General features: G+C 44.3%; 1 protein-coding gene across 1 annotated transcript in view; it reads left to right on the top strand.

The window, feature by feature from the left end:
* LOC124712249 (uncharacterized protein CG3556-like) overlaps positions 1-23,670 on the top strand; it is a 614,255-nt gene that overhangs the window by 481,891 nt on the left and 108,694 nt on the right. Inside the window, exon 5 of the mRNA XM_047242544.1 lies at positions 19,598-19,817. Coding sequence (XP_047098500.1) covers positions 19,598-19,817 — 220 coding nt within the window. The remainder of the gene's footprint in view (positions 1-19,597; positions 19,818-23,670) is intronic.

Here is a 23,670-nt window from a genome sequence, read left to right as displayed (position 1 = left end):
GTGTTGTATTGCAATATCCACTTCAGACACACCAAATAACCGCCAAGTGCTCACCCCCATTCTTCGTTCGTACGTATGTCTTTTTCCTGTGTTGGAAATAAGCTCGCACGAAGACGAAATGTTAATCAATGTATAGCACAGACATGAAAATAGTAGAGTATAAGTTTGATAGTATTCGGTCGAGCTGTTCATTGCGTAATACTTTCCGTCGGTTTATTTGCACAAAGAAGCACCTAATTTTTTCACTTCAAATAATTTTTGACTACTTAAAGATTGTAATATTTCCACGTTGATCTACGGTTATAGTGATCAGGGCCTCATAAACGCGTCTCCACTGCTTCATTAATCACAGTTCTAGTACACCCTTCCCCAGTTGTCTCCAAGACTGATTAATAGCCCATGGCTCATTAACTACTTGGACCAATTGTGCCAGTGCGCTAATGAGATAAATGGATGATAGACGATCGCTAATTTAATGCCACTCCACAATTCCTCAGTGAGAATAACCGCTTACATTCATCACAATATAACCTACAGCAAGGCCATCAACGCAGTATCGCCTGAGATGCACAGAAGTATGACTAGATCTCCGCTGATGATTTCAGCGTCTCGCTAAATTACTTCCCCTATTCCCCCTCTCCCATGTCTCTGGATTCGACGTGTTGTGGGTTTGAGCCACAGCGTGTTTAATTTGGTAAAATAGTGCAATTGTGGAGGTGCAATAATGTCAGACTGTCACGTTGGTGTCCTGAGGGTCTGGTAGCGCAATTGCCTGAGTAATAGCGTGGCAGGTTGTGAGTTTGTTTACTTTTCTTAATTTGATCTGTTTTCCATGAATTTAGGGATTCCGAATGTTTGCGAGGCAGGGGATGATATCAAGCATACACGCACGCGAACGCTCAGTGGAAGAGTGAGAATGATTTCAGATCATATATCAGCTCAGATTCCGAATACAGAACAAGAGCTGCTTTCTCTCTCTCTCTCTCTCTCTCTCTCTCTCAGCAGGCTGGCAGTCTAGAACCCATAACGGCGGCAGTGTAAGCATAAAAATGTGTTCTTCTGGTTGTATTTCTGTTGACATATTTAACAGGAATTCATTTTCCATTACGGAATTAGAAAATCTCTGATCAGCACAAATTCAAAGTGTTACCACAAATTATCGTCTTTAAAACAAAATGTGATATACCAAATCAAAATTATTAAGCATATAAAAACAGTTTTGAATATCTATAGTTTCAGAACTACTCGCTATTCGTGTATTTCTGACATCAAGATTTGCAGGGACATCAGAGGCTCAGTTCGAAATATTAACTAGTGGCCAGTTATATTTAATACAAAATAAGTGTAAAAATACTGTAGCAGCAGCTGATATTGTTTTATTAGGCAAATAGTTTTGAATGACAGCAACTACCACTCGTGCATATATAACACAAGGCTGTAACACTCGGCCGGCCGATGTGGCCGAGCGGTTCTACGTGCTTCAGTCTGGAACCGCGCGACCGCTACAGTCGCAGGTTCGAATCCTGTCTCGGGGATGGATATGTGTGATGTCCTTAGGTTAGTTAGGTTTAAGTAGTTCTAAGTTCTAGGGAACTGATGACCTCAGATGTTAAGTCCCATAGTGCTCAGAGCCATTTGAACCATTTTTAGAAACACTCGAGTCCGGTTCCGTAGATAACCGAACTTGATGAACATGCGTGCTCTTCACACATGTGACAGTTGCTGTGCCATTCAGCATAAAGCGCTAAGTGGGGTTTGTTATTTGTTGAAGCGTCGCTTCCGGGACTGGAAGGTGCGAATCCGTCCAGCGGATTAAAGACGAGATCCAGTGTGCCGAGCAGCCTGGATGTGGTTTTTGTGCTGTTCCCCACATCGTACTATTGATCCTGGTATTTCGTTCCTAGGGCGGTAGGGTAGGGGAGGGGGTGGGTGGGACGGGGTGTCAAAAGGAAGGACATGCGGCCACCAGTTAAGTTTGCCATGCCAAATCCGCTTCTAAACGCGCCGAGCCTCCGGCGATTCGGGACAGAGGTAGAAGAAAAATATGATTTACGAAGCAAGGTCGTATTTTGAAGAGCACTGATACACTGTCTACATTTCATAAATTTGTCTTAATTCAATCACGCTACTTACTGGAAACGTTCTATGAACTATCTTGCTGACAGTTATGTCACAAAGCGAGTGTGTAACCTTCACGTTTATGGGCAACTTCTCTGACAACCACGTTCATAAGTAATGTTTTGCCTTTGTAAATCTCCATCTTCATTTTTGGACATCCCTTTGGCCGAATCATTTAGGTGTGTGTATGTGGTCTGCTCTACAGTGCCTGCATCTTCAAATTTCTGAAAAAATGTTGAATGTTGCATACAATTACGAGAAACGTGAACTACTTCAAAACCTGCCAACAGCGTTATAAAAGAACGCTAGATCTTCTGTGCAAGTAACGAAACTAACTCAGTTCTTAGATTGGGAAGTTGTTTATGTTGTTTTCGTTATTTATAAGATCCAATTATATTAAAGTAGTCGTTTTTTCTACCATTGTTTCTTTGTTCGTAGGACACTGTCATCACAGTAAATATTCACCATAACGAAAATCAGCGTCTGAAGGTGAACCATTCGATTTTGACTGGTAACAGTGCTATTTAATTCGTAGCATCATTAACAGTGAGTGTTTGCTCTTTTTACGTTGTAACAAATATCCTATATTTTCACACAGCCAGGGTCTCAACATGTAAATTTTCGAGAATTTATCTGTACGTGAGAAAAGATTGCTAAGTGAAAATTAGACAAAAAGCTACTGTAAGAAAAATACGTCCGAAGTGAACGAGCCCAACTGAGTTTTATCTCATCGATGTCAGCTTCGATGTAATAAGCGCCAGATCACAGAATTAGTACGAGATTGTAAAGTCAGCTTTCATTTTAGCCTGTTGGTAATTTTAGGGCAATCCGTCTACCCAACAGGCTCAATTACAAGTATTTTGTTTAAATGTACTTTGTAGAATCAATTGCTCTGTGGTATGAAATACGGCGACAAGTTTCTAAATTTAAGAAAAAAGTAATGAAAGAAAATCATTTTTATTAAACGAATCAGACATTTTTCGTCTATAGCTTTAATACACGTTTGTGTCCGTTCGAATTAATTGTGCTAACATTTTTCACACCTTGAAGTTGGTACTATAAAAACAAAGTTTCTGATTAATTTGGCAGTTTATTGACGATAATCACAGACAACGCTATGTTATCTTTATTTCTTTGACGTAAAGGAAAGAAAGATAGCGTTCTAGTGATTAACCAGATGAGTATAGGTAATGAGGTATTAATTCGATATTGCGATCCGTCAACTAATAACTATTTGATACGCTTTGTGGCAGCTGGCGTTGTCATGAAGGATAGAGTATTTTCTATTATTTTTTCCTAATTTCATCGATGACTTGTGGTGATCAAACTATTGTACAACAATATCATTAATAGTCCTCCGATCCTCCAGCGCAACAGTCACGGCATATCCCATGCAACTAAAGAAACTAACAATTATTTTTAGAAAATGCGTCACTAATTACTTCTGTCGGTTCCGTTTCATATTGAAACATCGAAAAAGCTGATGGTTGCTTATTACTTTTCAACATGCTGCATACCATAGTCATATTGCACATGTGAAGGTTGGTTTGAAATGCTATTTGTAGATCAAAGTCTTAAATGGGCTGAGAATCATCAACTGCATTAATCTGAAGAGGCTGAAGAAATCAGCCAATTATTTGCAAAAGAGAGGTTTATTAGCTCTTGACTTAGATTTCCGTATTTTTAGGAATATCGAAACCTAGGTCAAGGGGTAATAGACCTCTGTTTTGCAACTGGTTGGCTGATTTTTTCAACCTCTTCAGATTTATCTGTAAACTTTTAGATTAACAAAGTTAATAAACTCGTACAGTTACATCAGGTACATTTTTTTCCAAATAAAAAAATTAAAATATATCAGCACTTAGAATTTTAGTAAAATATCATATTTATATCTTTACAGATCCTTGTCTAGAGTTAAGACAGCAAATTTGTTAACCTCCTGCGTTCATCCAAGTGTTTCAGCGCGTGTGTGAAGTTACAGTTGACACTACAGGGTCTTATTGAATTACAAATATTGTAAAAATCTGTTGCCAGTTTATGAACTAAGGCTGATTTATTGGTGAGGCATGGTCCTTCTTTTTCAGTTATTTGCTTCGTGACAGTGTGTGGTTCTTTCTTTAAATTACAGCAGACTAAAATCAGGTGTTCAATAGATGGGTGTCCTCCAATACAAGTGCACAGTGCTTCATCAGTTATTGTGAATCTTTTAGAACAGGCTTTCAGTTCTCCGCTTCCTATTAATATGGCTGTAAAGGTCAGTAATAACGATACCTAAATCGTTAAACGATAGCTGGTCGTAGTAAAACACGGTGTTACTCCGGTTTTAGTTCACTGATGCTCAATTTCTCGTTTCTTACTAAGCTCTTAGTTTTTTCGTCTATTCCACTCTTAGCTATTTTGCTGTAGTTTACCGTTTTTAGTGATCGGTCCTGTGTTTTAGGTGTATTATCACGTAGTTCATTGCCCGCAACACCATACGATCTTTAATACATCCCAAGTCCACCTGTCAGTTGTGCTTCTCCAATTTTCTGAATTTTGGGTCGTATGATTTTTCTGGTTACTTAACGGATCCAATGTTATTCTCCTTTCGGTGTGGGCTACTGGAACTCCGTCAATATTCGTTAGATTGATCACTGACTAAAGCACATTTAGAACGACGAATTGTTCTGCTTGGTTATTTGAGAATTCCTTATCCAGTTTGAGCTGTAACTAATGAGTAGGCTTCTGATTCGTTTTCATCCGTATATGCTTCAGCAGAGTAGTATTTATTTTCTTCCTTTTGAGTTATTTGCGAATAGTCTTCTAGGTTTGGCCAGGTTTTGTACTCTAAGGTGATGTCTGCTACCTGCTTGCCGTCTTTAGATTTGACCATGCTCTAGCACTTGGCTGTAGTTACGGGCGTGATGCTTGCGAAAACGTAAAAATACTTCACTGGATGTCATGCTGTATGCTATTGCTATCTTTAAACTGATTGTTGCTTAGTTTTCAACTCACACGAGTACGTCCAGATTTCGTGTAGCGTAACCTTAAACAACCGAGTCAGCATTAAATTAGTGGCAGCCACAACATTGGGAAAGCGCGGTATGTAAGGCGAAGAAAAAGAAAGTACCTCGGACGGCGACTTGTTGAAGGAAAGTTTTCGAGTGTTGGATGACGGTCGCCCGATGAAGCTGGTGAGATGGCTGTTAGGTTGAGGGTGTGCAGCTGAGGAGCGTGCAGAGAGGCTGAGAGCGCTGTTTGCAGACACGAGGGCCCGCGAGAGCTTCGCGAGTTGCAGGGGAACTGCAGCCCACAGATCGATAGCGCCTGCCGCGTATGCTGCCCGCTCACCACACGCTCTACCACGTTGCGCTGGGCCGGCTGGTCTCACGCAGCGTGCGGCCCGCGGCTTGTGCTAATGAGACACCTTCACGTCGCCTCATCTCACTCGCGGAAAGTTCTGCCCGCCCTCCTCTACTGTTCACACATTTATATGAAGCTTCAAGGGGCACGATAGATGAGGGTAGTGTAGTTTTTTTTTTTTTTTTCTTTCTTCGTGTATTGGGTGTTGTATGTGTATACGTGTTCAAATGGTTCAAATGGCTCTGAGCACTATGGGACTTAACGTCTATGGTCGTCAGTCCCCTAGAACTTAGAACTACTTAAACCTAACTAACCTAAGGACATCACACACATCCATGCCCGAGGCAGGATTCGAACCTACGACCGTAGCGGTCGCGCGGTTCCAGCCTGTAGCGCCTAGAACGGCTCGGCCACTCTAGCCGGCTGTATACGTGTGCTGCTAATGATACGTTGTATGGCCGTACGGTTCTGGCCGCTACAGTCTGGAACCGAACGACCGCTACGGTCGCAGGTTCGCATCCTGCCTCGGGCATGGATGTGTGTGATGTCCTTAGGTTAGTTAGGTTTAATTAGTTCTAAGTTCTAGGCGACTGATGACCTCAGAAGTTAAGTCTCATAGTGCTCAGAGCCATTTGAACCATTTGAATGATACGTTGTAAGATCGCATAAGGCTACACACAACATATTCATTAGAGCTTTTTATCACGCGCGAGCATTGTTACTTTAGATATTGTCAAGTCCTTCTTTGTTCAAGTTACCGATAAATAAACCACTTTGGAATGTCGATATACTCCTAAAATAAATTAGGGAGAGATCGGTGTGAAGGGCCTTAATCCTTTACATTCAGAAATACTTCAGGGTTGAAATTAAATATCTTTTCATTCGAATAATAGTTTATACTTCCGTCGATTCGCGTGGAGAAGCACCTTATGTATGGTACTCTTATGACTTTATAAACTGTGGAAATCTCGTCACTTGAACAAAAGATAGCCGCGAAGCGGCAACCACAAGAATGTTTAATGTCGATACGAATCTCTGCAAAATTAATGAAATTAACTTAACTTTTTATGTTTACTCCAGAATTAATGGTAAACCCTCTCCATTTTCCTTTACGCCCCTTAGTATTCGATTAATCTTAACAAGAATCTGCCATCGTGCAAATGGCGGCCAATAATACAAATTACAACCGCCTTGCACCACGCGTATTAATCTCCGGAAAAAACGTACAATTAAATTTTCGCGTTTGTAGGCATGCTACAGCTACTGAAATACACTACTCGCCATTAAAATTGCTACACCAAGAAGAAATGCAGATGATAAACGGGTATTCATCGGAAAAATACATTATACTAGAACTGACATGTGATTACATTTTCACGCAATTTGGCTGCAGTACCCAAAACAACCACCTCTGGCCGTATTAACGGCCTTGATACGCCTGGGCATTGAGTCAAATAGATCTTGGATGGCGTGTACAGGTACAGCTGCCCATGCAGCTTCAACACGATACCACAGTTGATCAAGAGTAGTGACTGGCGTATTGTGACGCGCCAGTTGCTCGGCCATCATTGACCAGACGTTTTCAATTGGTGAGAGATCTGGATAATGTGCTGGCCAGGGCAGCAGTCGAAAAAAATGTATCCAGAAAGGCCCGTACAGGACCTGCAGCATGCGGTCGTGCGTTATCCAGCTGAAATGTAGGGTTTTTCAATGATCGAATGAAGGGTAGACCCACGGGTCGTAACACATCTGAAATGTAACGTCCACTGTTCAAAGTGCCGTCAATGCGAACAAGAGGTGACAGAGACGTGTAACCAATGGCACCTCATACCATCACGCCGGGTGATATGCCAGTATGGCGATGACGAATACAAGCTTCCAATGTGCGTTCACCGCGATGTCGCCAAACACGGATGCGACCATCATAATGCTGTAAACAGAACCTAGATTGATCCGAAAAAATGACGTTTTGGCATTCGTGCACCTAGGTTCATCGCTGAGTACGCCATCGCAGGCGCTCCTGTATGTGATGCAGCGTCAAGGATAACCGCAGCCATGGTCTCCGAGCTGATAGTCCATGCTGCTGCAAACGTCGTCGAACTGTTCGTGTAGATGGTTGTTGTCTTGCAAACGTCCCCATCTGTTGACTCAGGGATCGAGACGTGGCTGCACGATCCATTACAGCCATGCGGATAAGATGCCTGTCTTCTCGACTGCTAGTGATACGAGGCCGTTGAGATCCAGCATGGCGTTCCGTATTACCCTCCTGAACCCACCGATTCCATATTCTGCTAACAGTCATTGGATCTTGACCAACGCGGGCAACAGTGTCGCGATACGATAAACCGCAATCGCGAGAGGCTACAATCCGACCTTTATCAAAGTCGGAAACGTGATGGTACGCATTTCTCCTCCTTACACTAGGCATGACAACTACGTTTCACCAGGCAACGCCGGTCAACTGCTGTTTGTGTATGAGAAATCGGTTGGAAACTTTCCTCATGTCAGCACGTTGTAGGTGCCGCCACCGGCGCCAACCTTGTGGGAAATCTCTGAAAAGCTAATCATTTGCATATCGCAGCATCTTCTTCCTGTCGGTTAAATTTCGCGTCTGTAGCACGTCATCTTCGTGCTGTAGCAATTTTAATGGCCAGTAGTGTAAGTGGTTTGGTTATCAATTATAGCATATATTTACTAGAAGTGCGATACAACATAGTCTCTGTCTTTCTCACTTGAAGATCCGAACAAAAGTAAGACAATTGTGAAAATTTATTTCTATTGTTTCATTGTTCTAAAACGACGGATTATCCTGCAACATCGATACTGCTTTTCACATACATTACAGTGAGATAATTCTTTTGACGTATTCTTTTGCACAAAAAAAAGTTCCTTTAATCAAGTCACGTCAATCATAAATACTCGTATTTCTCGTTCCCAGAGGACCAGTACAGTAGCTATTTAAGTGTAGAGTCTGGCAAAAAAGACCTCCCCAAAAAGTGGTTACTGACAAAGAAAGAGACAGAGAAAACCTCGTTTGCTAACAACAAATAGTATGCCACTTTACATTAGCTGATTTTAAAAATGATGACTGGTAAATGACGTACTCCGTTGTTGACACATTGAGGAAGCGTTTCTCGGAAGTTGTCCTTAGTTCTTCGTGCCGTTTCCGGTGGAACAGCAGCCACTTCCTGGGAGATTTCCTCCTTAAGCGCTAGCAGGGTTGTCAGACAGCGTTTGTGCACTTCAGCCTGCAAGTGTGCAGAGAGAAAAAAATTAAAAGGTGATAAATTGGTTGACTTTGGAGGACGGGCGATGTCTCCTCGTGAGGACGTCAAGAAAACAACTCAAAATTTCTAGGTAATGATGGGTTCCGTCTCGTTGGAAACAGAATTTTCTCTTTGCTTGGTTCCCAAAAAAATGGTTTAACATATGTCGGAGACAGCAGAAATCGGAATTAAACGTTACTGTTACGCCACCTTCTTCGAAAAAATACGGACCCCAATTCGCCAGCGGCGCGCCAAACTGTCGCATGGCGTGAATTGTTTGTTGAATTTCCTGGGGGTTTTCTGCTTCCCAGTAGCGGAAATTTGGTAATTTTATTTAAGGTACCTGACAAGTTGAAGTGCTACTCATCAGAAGAAACCAAAACAGCGCGAGAGTGAATGTTCTGGAGAATTTCCTAACACACAGTTCTGCGAGTTTCAAAATCTCACGTAATTCTTGGGGAAGCATCGTTTCGTATGGTTGCATCTTGAGATATTTGTGCAGGATTCTTGTTGAACTGCTTTCAGGGAATTGTCTCAGCGCAGGTGAATGCTTTGGAGATTTCTGGACGATCCTCTCACGCATGCCGCGTTTTCCGCCGTTGTTACACTCCGAGGACGGCTAGTAGATTTTCTTTTCAGTAATGCTCGCTGAGTATTTATCAAAAAACCACCATTACGAAAATTTTTTCAGTCATCTGTCGTATGACTGGTTTGATGCAGCCCGATACGGATACCTTTCCTGGGCAACCTCTTCATTTCAGAGTAGAATTCGCAAGCTACGTCCTGAGTTATTTGCTGGGTGTATTTCAGTCTGTGTTCTCCTCTACAGATTTTACTCTCTGCAGCTCCCTCTAATACCGTGGAAGTTATTCCGTGGTGTCTTAACAGATGTTCTCTAGTTCTTTCCCTTCTTCTTGTCAGTGTTTTCCATATATACTTTTCTTCATTGATTCTGCGGAGAACCTCCTCATCCCTTACCTTATCAGTCCACCTAATATTTAACATCCTTCTGTATCACCACATCTCAAATTTTTCGATGGTCTACTGTTCCGGTTTTCCCGCAGTCTGTGTAGCACTTGCTTTCAATACTGTTCTCCAAACGTACATTCTCAGAAATTTCTTCCTCTAATACACACCTACGTTTGGTACTAGCAGACGTCTTTCGGCTGGAAATGCCCTTTCTCCCAGTGCTATTCTGCTGTTTATGTCTTCCTTTCACCGAGCGTCCTGGGTTACTTTGCTACCTAGGTAGCAGAATTCGTTAACTTCATCTATTTCATGATCACCAGTCCTCATAATTTTCTCGCTGTTCTGTTTCCTGCTACTTCTCATTACTTTCATGTTCTTCGATTTGCTCTAAATCCTTATACTCTATTCATTAGACAGTTCATTCCATTTAACAGATACTGTAATTATTCTTCGCTTATTTTAGCAGAATTTACCATAGTAAATCTAGGGCAGGTCAACTAACGAGTAACAACCCCTTCAAAATGTTTTACAAATACTATCTAAAATGATTACAGTGAAAGGCACTCTGATTAAATTAGAATTAACTGTATTTAAAAGGAAGAATAAGCCACAGTTCGGCCTCACAGTGTCCACAGTAAGCCGCTCAAAATATGACCAATTTAAACAGGCAGTGACGATTAACGTAACTCCACTAGCTCTGTAACACAGACAAGATAACTCTCACGCATTTCACAAACAGTTGCAATTAACTTCTGCAATGAAACAATTGCTTACATTAAAGTAAACTTCAGTTCTTTCAGAGCGTACCCCCGTAAAGCAGCAAACACAGCAGACCATCCGGGAAGGGAAACTAGTCGCAGCACTACGACTTTAACAAAACAACGCGCAGAGGCCACAGAAAGAGTCTCACCAAAAGTATTTGACGAATCGGTAGGGAAGTGGCACTCAAAATCTCCACACTCTTGGAGCAGACAAATTTACAGAACTCCATTGACACTACAGCCAACCCAAAACACAATATTCGCGGGATGAGGTTCATGCTCTACCAAAGCCGTTTACTATCGGTCTCGCGCCCCGCAAATGCTTCTTCCAATTCGACCCGCAAATTCTGTCAACCCTCGTGCCGGTCAAAGCTCCTCCCTCGAAGAATCACCAAAGATCGTGCCCAACTAGCGATCGATTGATCGATGCTAGCCGGCATGTCTATATATAACATAGTGCTAGAAAACGCAATTTCTTCAAGCAAACTGTAAAATAAAAAGCTACTAAAAAGAAAAGCATATCAAACATCGCTTCAGTGTTTCGTCGAGCTTACATAAACATGTTTTTGTTATTCCTAAACAACTTTTGCAGTCACCACTAATAACGGGAAACCTTTGCCTTTCATCATCATGATGAACGTTATATTGAGTACCAAATAACAACTATATATATATATATATATATATATATATATATATATATATATATATATATATATATAAATTGTTTCATGTTTGTGCCTGTGAACTGTAGTTATATAGACGTAATTGCTTTGAGTAGCTAAAAGTGCAGAAGTTACGTGATCAAGAAATTTTTATTACTTACAAAATGCAATTCATAATTTTTAAAGAATAGGCTTAAGACTGAACGACATGGGGTTCTAATTATGTGTAAAAGAAAGAGAAGTGGTTGACACTCAGGTTCTCTCTGCACGTAACCCTACCATTTACTACGTCAATCATGTACTGTACCAAAACAAGTGACCTTAGCTGTGGTAGAGCGCAAATCTAGCCAGTGTACACCACATATGAACGCTTCAAAGTGCCAATGCCGTTCCACTACTGATGGGCATAAGCGATAAAACACCTAGCGTCATTGGGAAGTATCAGTGTGCATGAAACTTCCTGGCAGATTAAAACTGTGTGCCGGCCATAGACTCGAACTCGGGAACTTTGCCTTTCGCGGACAAGTGCTCTACCATTTGAGCTACCCAAGCACGACTCATGCCCCGTCGTCACAGCTTTACTTCTGCCAGTACCTGCTGTGACGGTGGGGCGTGAGTCGTGCTTGGGTAGCTCAGATGGTAGAGCACTTGCCCTCGAAAGGCAAAGGGACCGAGTTCGAATCTCGGTACGGCACACAGTTTTAATCGGCCAGGAAGTTTCATATCAGCGCACACTCCGCTGCAGAGTGAAAATCTCATTCTGGTATCAGTGACCATATTGTCTCCAACAAAATTTGTTCCTCACGAGGTGATTTATCACCATAGACGTTTGACGCAAAGACTGAGAGACCATACACACGCTGCAGTCTGGAACCGCAAGACCGCTACGGTAGCAGGTTCGAATCCTGCCTCGGGCATGGATGTTTGTGATGTCCTTAGGTTAGTTAGGTTTAACTAGTTCTAAGTTCTAGGGACTAATGACCTCAGCAGTTGAGTCCCATAGTGCTCAGAGCCATTTGAACCATTTGAACCATACACACGCAGTAAATGAAATATATTTACAGTTTCGAATATGAGCAACCGTCAGCCGTGTAGGGAATAATGACAATGAAAGTTTGTACCAGACGGGGACTCCAGCTTGGATTTATTTCGTTTACATGAGCGGTCACCTTAATCACTTTGGCTACCCATGCACGATCATACACTCCTGGAAATTGAAATAAGAACACCGCGAATTCATTGTCCCAGGAAGGGGAAACTTTATCGACACATTCCTGGGGTCAGATACATCACATGATCACACTGACAGAACCACAGGCACATAGACACAGGAAACAGAGCATGCGCAATGTCGGCACTAGTACAGTGTATATCCACCTTTCGCAGCAATGCAGGCTGCTATTCTCCCATGGAGACGATCGTAGAGATGCTGGATGTAGTCCTGTGGAACGGCTTGCCATGCCATTTCCACCTGGCGCCTCAGTTGGACCAGCGTTCGTGCTGGACGTGCAGACCGCGTGAGACGACGCTTCATCCAGTCCCAAACATGCTCAATGGGGGACAGATCCGGAGATCTTGCTGGCCAGGGTAGTTGACTTACACCTTCTAGAGCACGTTGGGTGGCACGGGATACATGCGGACGTGCATTGTCCTGTTGGAACAGCAAGTTCCCTTGCCGGTCTAGGAATGGTAGAACGATGGGTTCGATGACGGTTTGGATGTACCGTGCACTATTCAGTGTCCCCTCGACGATCACCAGTGGTGTACGGCCAGTGTAGGAGATCGCTCCCCACACCATGATGCCGGGTGTTGGCCCCGTGTGCCTCGGTCGTATGCAGTCCTGATTGTGGCGCTCACCTGCACGGCGCCAAACACGCATACGACCATCATTGGCACCAAGGCAGAAGCGACTCTCATCGCTGAAGACGACACGTCTCCATTCGTCCCTCCATTCACGCCTGTCGCGACACCACTGGAGGCGGGCTGCACGATGTTGGGGCGTGAGCGGAAGACGGCCTAACGGTGTGCGGGACCGTAGCCCAGCTTCATGGAGACGGTTGCGAATGGTCCTCGCCGATACCCCAGGAGCAACAGTGTCCCTAATTTGCTGGGAAGTGGCGGTGCAGTCCCCTACGGCACTGCGTAGGATCCTACGGTCTTGGCGTGCATCCGTGCGTCGCTGCGGTCCGGTCCCAGGTCGACGGGCACGTGCACCTTCCGCCGACCACTGGCGACAACATCGATGTACTGTGGAGACCTCACGCCCCACGTGTTGAGCAATTCGGCGGTACGTCCACCCGGCCTCCCGCATGCCCACTATACGCCCTCGCTCAAAGTCCGTCAACTGCACATACGGTTCACGTCCACGCTGTCGCGGCATGCTACCAGTGTTAAAGACTGCGATGGAGCTCCGTATGCCACGGCAAACTGGCTGACACTGACGGCGGCGGTGCACAAATGCTGCGCAGCTAGCGCCATTCGACGGCCAACACCGCGGTTCCTGGTGTGTCCGCTGTGCCGTGCGTGTGATCATTGCTTGTACAGCCCTCTCGCAGTGTCCGGAGCAAGTATGGTGGGTCTGACACACCGGTGTCAATGTGTTCTTTTTTCCATTTCCAGGAGTGTAGTTGGATTCAAGCTTCCCTATGTTGTCGTTTCTGCTTTACACCCTGTACTCGTATACCTTAAAGGGGACGAAATTTTGATTGAAAATTGCCACCTGGTATTGATAGATAAATACTATGTTGCAGTGCCTGTATTAAGAAGGACAATGCAATCTTCCTTCGGACATCCATGGTAGTTTGGGGCTCGCTGTGGGTCGTGCATGTATATCCAAAGTGGTGAAGGCAACCACCCGTGTAAAGTGGGAAATCCAAGTTCGTGACGCGGTCTGGCACAAATTTTCATTTTCGTCGTACCCTTATACAGTTGATAGCTGCTCACATTCACACCTGCGTAATACATTACATGTATTTTGTAACTGCTGTATTCGCTGCAGTGTCGCACTGTATCATTCTTCTTAACAACACAGACACTGCAAAATAGTACTACATATACAGCGTGATTCAGCTGTCCCTACTACTGGGATACACGCAGCCCGCAACGCCTCCAAATACCACTTCCAAGAATTTACTATTCACTCGCTCGCTACGCGGGAACTATTAGTCCTACAGAAAATAAGACGTTTTTGTACTGGTACACATTTCCGACGGAGCCCATGGTTTCCGAGTTACTCAAGAAAAACGCGTTTAAGTATTTCTTTCACACCTTTTCTCTATAATTCGAAAACTATGGCCTGTAGCGAAAACTAATCTCAGTATAAAATTTAACTAAATCAAACTTCCTACAGTAACGTCTTGTCACTATATCTCTCTGTTTCCAACCAATAGCTCAATATATAGTATCAGTACTAGGAATAAGAACAATCTACTTTAAGACCTAAAATCACTTACCCTGATCCAAAAAGGGGTGCAGTATTGAGGAACACACATTTTCAATAAATTGGCTGCAACCATTAAAAATTTGGTTTCAGATAAAGAACTGATTGAAAAGCATTTTGATACGTAACACCTGTTCTACAGACGAATATCTTAACAGGGACTGTTAGACAACCTTAAGTAAAAGTGTGTGTTAGATTTCAGTTTTGACAGCACTTGGTCACAACAGTCAAGATTAGATATTTGGTGTAGGATAAATTTATTAAAAGGACATAAAAATGTTTAATTCTGAATTGTATAAATTCTGCAAATATCAGCAGTTTCAGTTTACTGTTATGTGTCCGCCTATTTTGACAATCTCCTGACAAATGATTGGGGTAGGAAGTATTATATTCAGATCTTTTATGTGTTTTATGTTGTACTTTCTGACATGTTCCACACCCACGAGAATCATCTCATTTTTGGGTCTGTGGAACGAAAACTGAATGTAAACTAGTCTTCTTCTGTGGGACTAGCAGTCTGTGTGTACAGAGCGACAGAATATCAAAATCTTGCACGTGGTGTTTGAGGGTGTTGCAGATTGCATACATCCTAGAGGTAACGGCTGCTGAATCATCCTGTACATACACTGATAAGTCAAAACATTATGACCGCTACCCACCGCGACGTTGGATGCCCCCTAGTGGTGTTGTGGACACGTGACGCAATAACGAAAGTACGAGTATGTAAGCGGAGCACATACGGACTTGGGAAGATATGGGCTGCAAATGGGGAAATCCACTGAGATAACCTACTTTGACAAAGGCCAGATATTGTTATGCAGAGTCTGTGAACGAGCATCTCGAACACGGAGAAGCTGGTCCAATGTTCATGTGCTTCTCCTTGAGTATCTATGGAACGAGGTAGTACAGTGAAACTACCACTAGGTGCTACATGATCGGACGTCCACGACTCTTTACAGAACTTGGAGTTCGGAGGCTTGTATCCTCTGTAAAGTAGGATAGATGGTGGCGTCTCTGCCGAAAGTGCACAACGCTACTGCACTCACAAGTGTTTCAGAGCACACCGCTCATCGTAAATAGTGGAACATGCAGCTCGCAGCAGATCTCACCTACATGTTTACATACTGACCCAACGACATCATCAGTTACGCCTGCAGTGGACACGGGACAATCGGGATTCAACCGTCGATCAATGGAAACGTGTCGGATCTCCGGGTGAAGAACATTTTTGCTGTACTAGGTCGATGGTCGTCTCCAAAAACGCAGTCATCGAGGTGAACGTGCAGCGCCCACGGACGCAGGCTGGTGCCAACAGTATTATGCTGCGAGAGACATTCTCCTGCGCTTTCATGGTACCTGTGGTAGTAATCGAAGACACGTTGACAGCTGCGGATCACTTGCATCCCTGAACCGTGAATTTACTTTTAAATTTTTTTTCTTAAAGAATTTACTTTATTTACTAGCGATTCATCAAGAACATTAACACATTTAATCACACTAGGTTAGCGTGGAAGTAGTTGCCACGAAGTAACTGATGGAAAATGAAATTACTTTTAACAAATGTGAATTTTATTCCTAAAAGCTTTTTCAAAAAACAAATTTAAAATTATAAGCAGAAAAGCACCCTCGAAATATCATGTTACAATTTTATTTAGAGGCAGAAAGAACAATATTAACAGTAGCAGCCTTCGGGCTGAGGAGCTTGCTTGCTCCCTTTCAACACGGCCGTAGTCATGACCGCTCACAACAATCTCTGAAAGAGTACACTGGTGCAAATCTGCAACACACTAGATTACATTAAACTAAAAAAATTTTATCAACTCACACAAACACGTTAACTATACACCCCGTAAGAGGGATGGAAATGGTACGACACTCAAATTATTTGCCACCGACAGTGCAATTAGTTTATTTTTTTAAGGACTCTTAAGTTGGAAGGGTGGCAACCTTATAACCTAAAATGACTATTTAAATAAAACCCATAAAATGCAGACTTACATGAAATGTACAACATGCTCTACATTACACATATACCACCTCGCAAGATGATAGGAAAGATAAAAACATATTTCAAGAATTCTGCTTTTAAGCAATAAGTTCGTTAACACCGAATCCGACAAACATGACAGAGGCAGCTATTAACGTATGGAAGATTGACATGGGGGGTGGTGGAGGTTACTAAACAACCCGAACCGCAAATTGCTCTAAACCTCCCCAATTCCACAAGGGAAAAACGGACCACCCAATTCACAAATAACCACCGTCCCGCGGGTGGCCAAACGGAGAAGAAACAAAGCGGCTTGTGACCTCACCAAGAAAACAAGTAGAATTTAACAAGTAAATGAAACAACATATCTCCAATCACTTCTAATAAATTGCGATTTCTGGCGAAGACCTGGCGCAGCACCCCCAACGCTCTCCCGAACCGTCCGCTGCCAGCCGCTTCAACGGACGCAGGAAGGCGCGCCGATCTCCCGTCTCACGGCGTCGCAGCTCGCCCCGGCCAGCCCGATGTCGTGGTTTCACTCCTGTTGCTCTCGTGTGAACCGCGAAGCCACTACCCCTTTCTATACGGCGCTGCCCACTGGACTCACGTGGGGACCTCACATGCGCCGACGCTCAAGGCGGACAAGTCATCTCGTGTCTCAGTGCGCGACCGACCAACCGGCCGATCCAACCGCCAATGACCGTTGCCCGAGCAACTCGAGCAGACTGGTGGCCTAACGCGCAGACTCGGACGGAGGAACTCAGCCCCTACCGGGCGACCACTAGCTGAGTTCTCTTACTGGCGGAGAGGCAAGACTCTCATTTTCTGGCTTTAAAGTTTGATCCAAACGATAGACATACTAGCACTCCGACGACAGACAGATACTTAACTGCCGCACAAATGCAGACGAGAGACAGACCAGCAACTGGTGACGCGAGACTGACCTAGCCTCACTCCGACTGACCGACTGAGTGACAGACTGACCAACTGCCGAGCTGATAGCACCCCTTAAATGCACGTGAAAAGGCAACCTTCCGCTTTCCCACCAGAGGGAGACACCAAAGCTGCGATTACCACAGCGGCGCCACCACCGCTAGAAACGGAGGGCGACTGCTTCACACAACACGCTGCGGCGCGCTTTTCAAAGCAGCAATTTTTACTACGGCTCAGTCCCTTTACGCTTGATGTCTTCCCCGACGGCGAGAGCGATGTGCGAAGCATGCAACCACTACCACCGTCATACCTTAGCAAAAGATCTTGCTGAAAACCCAAGGAAATTCTGGTCTTACGTAAAATCGGCAAGCGGGTCGAAGGCTTCCATCCAATCACTCACTGATCAGTCTGGCCTGGCAACGGAAGACAGCAAAACGAAAGCTAAAATTTTAAATTAAGCATTTGAGAAATCTTTCACGTAGGAGGATCGTACAAACATACCGCCGTTTGAGTCTCGTACAGATTCCCGTATGGAGGACATAGTGATGGACATCCATGGGGTTGTGAAGCAGGTGAATGGGTTAAAAATAAATAAATCGCCAGGTCCTGATGGGATTCCAATTCGGTTTTACAGAGAGTACTCTACTGCAGTGGCTCCTTACTTTGCTTGCATTTATCGCGAATGTCTTTCCCAACGTAAAGTCCCAAGCGACTGGAAAAAAGCGCAGGTATATAAGAAGGGTAGAAGGACGGATTCTCAAAATTACAGACCAATATCCTTAACATCGGTTTGTTGCAGGATTCTCGAACATATTCTCACTTCGAATATAATGAATTTCCTTGAGACAGAGAAGTTGCTGTCCATGCATCAGCACGGCTTTAGAAAGCATCGCTCCTGTGAAACGCAACTCGCCCTTTTTTCACGTGATATCTTGCGAACCATGGATGAAGGGTATCAGACGGATGCCATATTCCTTGACTTCCGGAAAGCGTGTTTGACTAGGTGCCCCACTGCAGACTCCTAACTAAGGTACCATCATATGGGATTGGTTCCCAAATATGTGAGTGGCTCGAAGACTTCTTAAGTAATAGAACCCAATACGTTGTCCTCGATGGTGAGTGTTCATCGGAGGTGAGGGTATCATCTGGAGTGCCCCAGGGAAGTGTGGTAGGTCCGCTGTTGTTTTCTATCTACATAAATGATCTTTTGGATAGGGTGGATACCAATGTGCGGCTGTTTGCTGATGATGCTGAGGTGTACGGGAAGGTGTCGTCGTTGAGTGACTGTAGGAGGATACAAGATGACTTGGACAGGATTTGTGATTGGTGTAAAGAATGGCAGCTAACTCTAAATATACATAAATGTAAATTAATGCAGATGAATAGGAAAAAGAATCCCGTAATGTTTGAATACTCCATTAGTAGTGTAGCGGTGGCACAGTCACGTCGATTAAATATTTGGACGTAACATTGCAGAGGGGTATGAAGGGGGACTGGCATGTAATGACAGTTGTGGAGAAGGCGGATAGTCGTCTTCGGTTCATTGGTAGAATTTTGGGAAGATGTGGTTCATCTGCAAAGGAGACCAACACTAATACGACCTATTCTTGAGTATTGCTCGAGCGTTTGGGATCCCTATCAGGTCGGATTGAGGGAGGACATAGAAGCAATTCAGAGGCTGGCTGCTAGATTTGTTACTGGTAGGTTTGATCATCACGCGAGTGTTACGGAAATGCTTCAGGAACTCGGGTGGGAGCCTCTGGAGGACAGGAGGCGTTTTTTTTCGTGACTCGCTACTGAGGAAATTTAGAGAACCAGCATTTGAGGCTGACTGCAGTACAATTTTACTGCCACCAACTTATATTTCGCGGAAAGACCACAAAGATAAGTTAAGAGAGATTAGGGCTCGTTCTGTTTGGAACAGGGAGAGAAGATGCTAGTTGTGGTATGAGGTACCCTCCACCACGCACTGTATGGTGGATTGCGGAGTATGTATGTAGATGTAGAGGTGGTCATGATGTTTCGGCTCACCAGTGTATAGTGTCCTCTCTGTAAGGACGGTGACGCGAAATGCGTGATGGACGACATAATGAGCGGCGGTGTGACGTGTGTTTCAGAGGCGCGGCGGGCTGCGGCGTGGCTGGAGGCGAAGCGGCGGCCCGACGGCGGCTGGGAGGCGGCGTCGGCGCCGGGGGTGGCGGAGACGGCGCGCGCGGTGCTGGCGCTGCGCATGGCCGCGCTGTCGGAGGGCGCCGTCGCCACGGAGGCCGTGCTGCCGCCGGCAGAGGCGCTCGCCGTCAAGCAGATGGAGCTCGAACTCGTGCTGCTGCTCTGGAGGTCAGGCGCCGCGGGGGAACGCTTATTACACACACTAGTTTCTCACCTACAGCAGCTTTGTTATGATGAGTGGTGTTGAGGAAGTAAGCTACTGCACGTGCAATAAATCAGCAGCCCTCACTTATATCCTGTTCGGGTAACCGTAGCTTCTGACGTGTGCCGTGTTCTACACCCCCCCACCCCCCCCCCCCACCCCCCACCCCCCACCAGCCATGTTGTCCTAATGCACGATGCATTGCCTCGTGGAGCGTCGCTTCCGAGCAGTGCAGGAGTGCACATCTATGCATCATGCTACTGAAGTAGCTGGTGTTGTAGTGGCCTTCAGTCCAAAACCTGGTTTGATGCAGCTCTCCATGCTCCTGTGCAAGCCACTTCATCCCCGAGTAACTACTGCAATCCATATCCTTCTGAATCTGCATAATGCATCTCTTGACATCCTTCTAAGACTTTTACCCTCCATGATTTACTCCAATACTAAATTGGTCATCCCTTGATGCCTCAGAAAGTGTCCTAACAACCGATCCCTTCTTCTAGCCAAGTTGTGCCGCAAATTCCTCTTCTCCCCAATTCTGTTCAGTACCACCTCATTAGTTACGTGAGATACTCATCTAATCTTCAACATTCTTCTGCAGCACACTGTTTATCGTCCCTGTAGCGCTACACTGTTTATCGTCCCTGTTTCGCTCCCAAACATGGCTACACTCCATACAAATACTTTCAGAAATGACTTCCCGGCACTTAAATGTGTACTATATTAACAGATTTCTCTTCTTCACAAACGCTTTTCTTACCATTGCCAGTCTACATTTTATATCCTCCCTACTTCGACCATCATCAGTTATTTTGCTCCCCAAATAGCAAAACTCCTTTACTACTTAAAGTGTCTCATTTCCTAATCCAATTCCCTCAGCATCACTTAATTTAATTCGACTGCATTCCATTACCCTCTTTTTTTCTTTTGTTGATGCTCATCTTATATCCTCCTTTCAAGATATAGTCCATTCCGTTCAACTACTCTTCCATGCACTTTAGTATCTCTGACAAAATTGCAATGTTATCGGCAAACTTCAAACTTTTATTTCTTCTTTTTGCACTTTAATTCCTACTCCAAATTTTTCTTTTCTTTCCGTTACAGCTTGCTCAATATACAGATTGAATAACATCGCGGATAGGCTACAACCCTGTCTGCCTCCCTTCTCAACCACTGCTTCCCTTTTGTGCCCCTCGCCTTTTATGACTGACATCTGTGTGTGTGTGTGTGTGTGTGTGTGTGTGTGTGTGTGTGTATGTGTGTGTGTTGGGGCTTATGGGCGCTCAACTGCCATCTGTTTTCTGTAAATAGCCTTTCGCTCCCTTTATTTTTCCCCTGCCACCTTTAGAATTTGAAAGAGAGTATTCCAGACAACAAGCTACAAAAATTATTTTTAAATTTGTGCAATGAAAATTTTTTGACATTCTGCAGAGAAATGGCATAAAACGAGCAATGAAAAAGATAAAAAAGTAAACATATAAATTAACAATATTATGAGAAGGAAAGTTGCCACTCACCATATAGCTGAGTCTCAAATAGGTACAACAAAAAGACACTCACAATTATAGCTTTCGGCCGTTAAGGCCTTCGTCAACAATAGACACACACACACACACACACACACACACATACACACACACATGCACGCACGCAAGCGCGCACGCGCACATACACACACACGCGCGCGCGCAAAAGGCGCTCTTTTCAGTTGCGAGCGCACTGTGAGCGAGTAAAGGAGCCTAGAACAACGATGTCTCCCGCCAAGTAGGACGGCCCGCTGAGAGGCTTCGCCTTAATGAATGCAGCCCACCTGACACAACTACCACGCACTTCCTTGTTCATGGCAATTCTCAGCCGCATTCTGCAGGGTCAGTGAAGACGCTCCTGCAGCCCTTTCGATGGGAAATGTTCGATCATCCACAACACAGCCTTAATTGGCTCGTCCTGAGTATCGTCTCTGTTCTCATGAAACGCTGGATACGAAGATAACACTTGGGCGCAGGCTACGCGCTATAGACCAGCGTAGAGAATTATGGGCAAGCACTGGCGGCTGCCTTCTATGACGATGGTGTTGGAAATTTGGTATAACGCTCCGACAAATGTCGGAGCGGCGACTATGTAGAGAAGCATCTGGGAAGTGTAGCTAACTCTTGCAAATAAAACGTTTCTGATTTTCACTGTGGTTTCCATTTAGCGACCGATCGGAACTTACTTTCTGCACAACTCTCGTACTTTTGTACAGCACGCATAATATAGTGACCTGAAGTACTGTTGCTAACACTCAGGAGTAGTAATAACCAAAAGATCGCATTTTTACCGTTTTGTCCATTCCTATACATTATAGTTTCCCCTTTGTACTTTGGACTAATTCCAGGATCTGTCATCTGACATAACAGTGAGTGACACCTTTCCTTGTCGTTACAATTCAGAGCAAGTATCTCTTTTCACATTCTCAAATCCACCTGAGATCTACACGACCCCAACTACAACTCTTTGCTACCATTTACTCTCATACTTATTGTACAGAGCACTGAATGTAGCTGTTATCCAAAGTAACCTGGCTTTTGGCTGTACAATATCAAGCTGAGGTTTTTAGTTTGGTTCTTGGTACGAGAAGGTACAAATATTGCTTTGATCAGAATCTCTAACGACAGTTCATTCAATTTAGTAATGATAAACGATATTTGCCTATAATGATTGACTGAAATAACAGTCCACAAACGCATTGTTACATTCCCTGCACGGTAACGCATTGGATATGATGTTACGTTGTCACTGTACTTGACTGTAACTCATCTGTGTAGCCGAGATCACTGAGGCACGCCTTTGCGGGTGTGCTCGACTCAGAGGTAGACGGTTCGAACCTTGTCAGTGGCACAAAATTTCACAACTAGTATTTGTTTGGTAATCGGGACAGGACTCGTGGCGCGGTTAGAGGTGCCATGTCACTGATTGCGCGGCCCCTCTCGCTGGAGGTTCGAGTCCTCCCTCGGGCATGGGTGTGTGTGTTGTTCTTAGCATAAGTTAGTTTAAATAGTGTGTAAGTCTAGGGACCGATGATCTCAGCCGTTTGGTCGCTTAGGAATTCACACACATTTGAACATTTTTTGAAATTCTTGATCACCAAACTTGGCGCCAAAGTCTTGGATTAAATTCCAAAATTATACGCAGTGGATCCTGAAGTGAGGGCATGCGAGACTGTTGATGGTTGCAGTCGGCGGCCCCCTTGGTGCTATTCGAGAGGAACAGGCTATGTGCTCGCACCGGGTTTCATCCTCTCCCTTCTACCATCATCACGAGCAGGAGTAACATACAACACAAACTTAACACTACGCTTTAAACGCATCCATTATACTCACGTAAACTCTTCAGATACATTTTTAAGACATCACGAAAACACTTCTTGGAAAGGGCTCATTTTGTGCGAATGGCTCTGAGCACTATGGGACTTAGCATCTGAGGTCATCAGTCCCTTAGAGCTACTTAAACCTAACTAACCTAAGGACAACACACACATCCATGCCTGAGGCAGGATTCGAACCTGCGATCGTAGCAGTCGCGCGGTTCTGGACTGAAACGCCTAGAACCGCTCGGCCATCGCGGCCAGCTTGTGCAGAGGAAGGAAACTTATTTGGAAGAAAGCTATTTCCAGTCAGGCAATTGGACACCTCCTTGAGATCACCCAGCGAACTATAAAAAAAAAAAAATCTTTATTTTCCCCCTTTTTTTTTTTACTTAAGTGATTGGGCTTAAGTCGTAGCTTCTAGATGAAGGACCTCTTCAGACGGAGAGGCAGTTTTCCCACAAACTACAAAATCCCAC

Source organism: Schistocerca piceifrons, chromosome 8, assembly GCF_021461385.2.
Source record: "Schistocerca piceifrons isolate TAMUIC-IGC-003096 chromosome 8, iqSchPice1.1, whole genome shotgun sequence".
Taxonomy (NCBI): domain Eukaryota; kingdom Metazoa; phylum Arthropoda; class Insecta; order Orthoptera; family Acrididae; genus Schistocerca; species Schistocerca piceifrons.
Note: the sequence above shows the minus strand (reverse complement) of the source record. Positions and strands in the feature narration are given on the sequence as shown.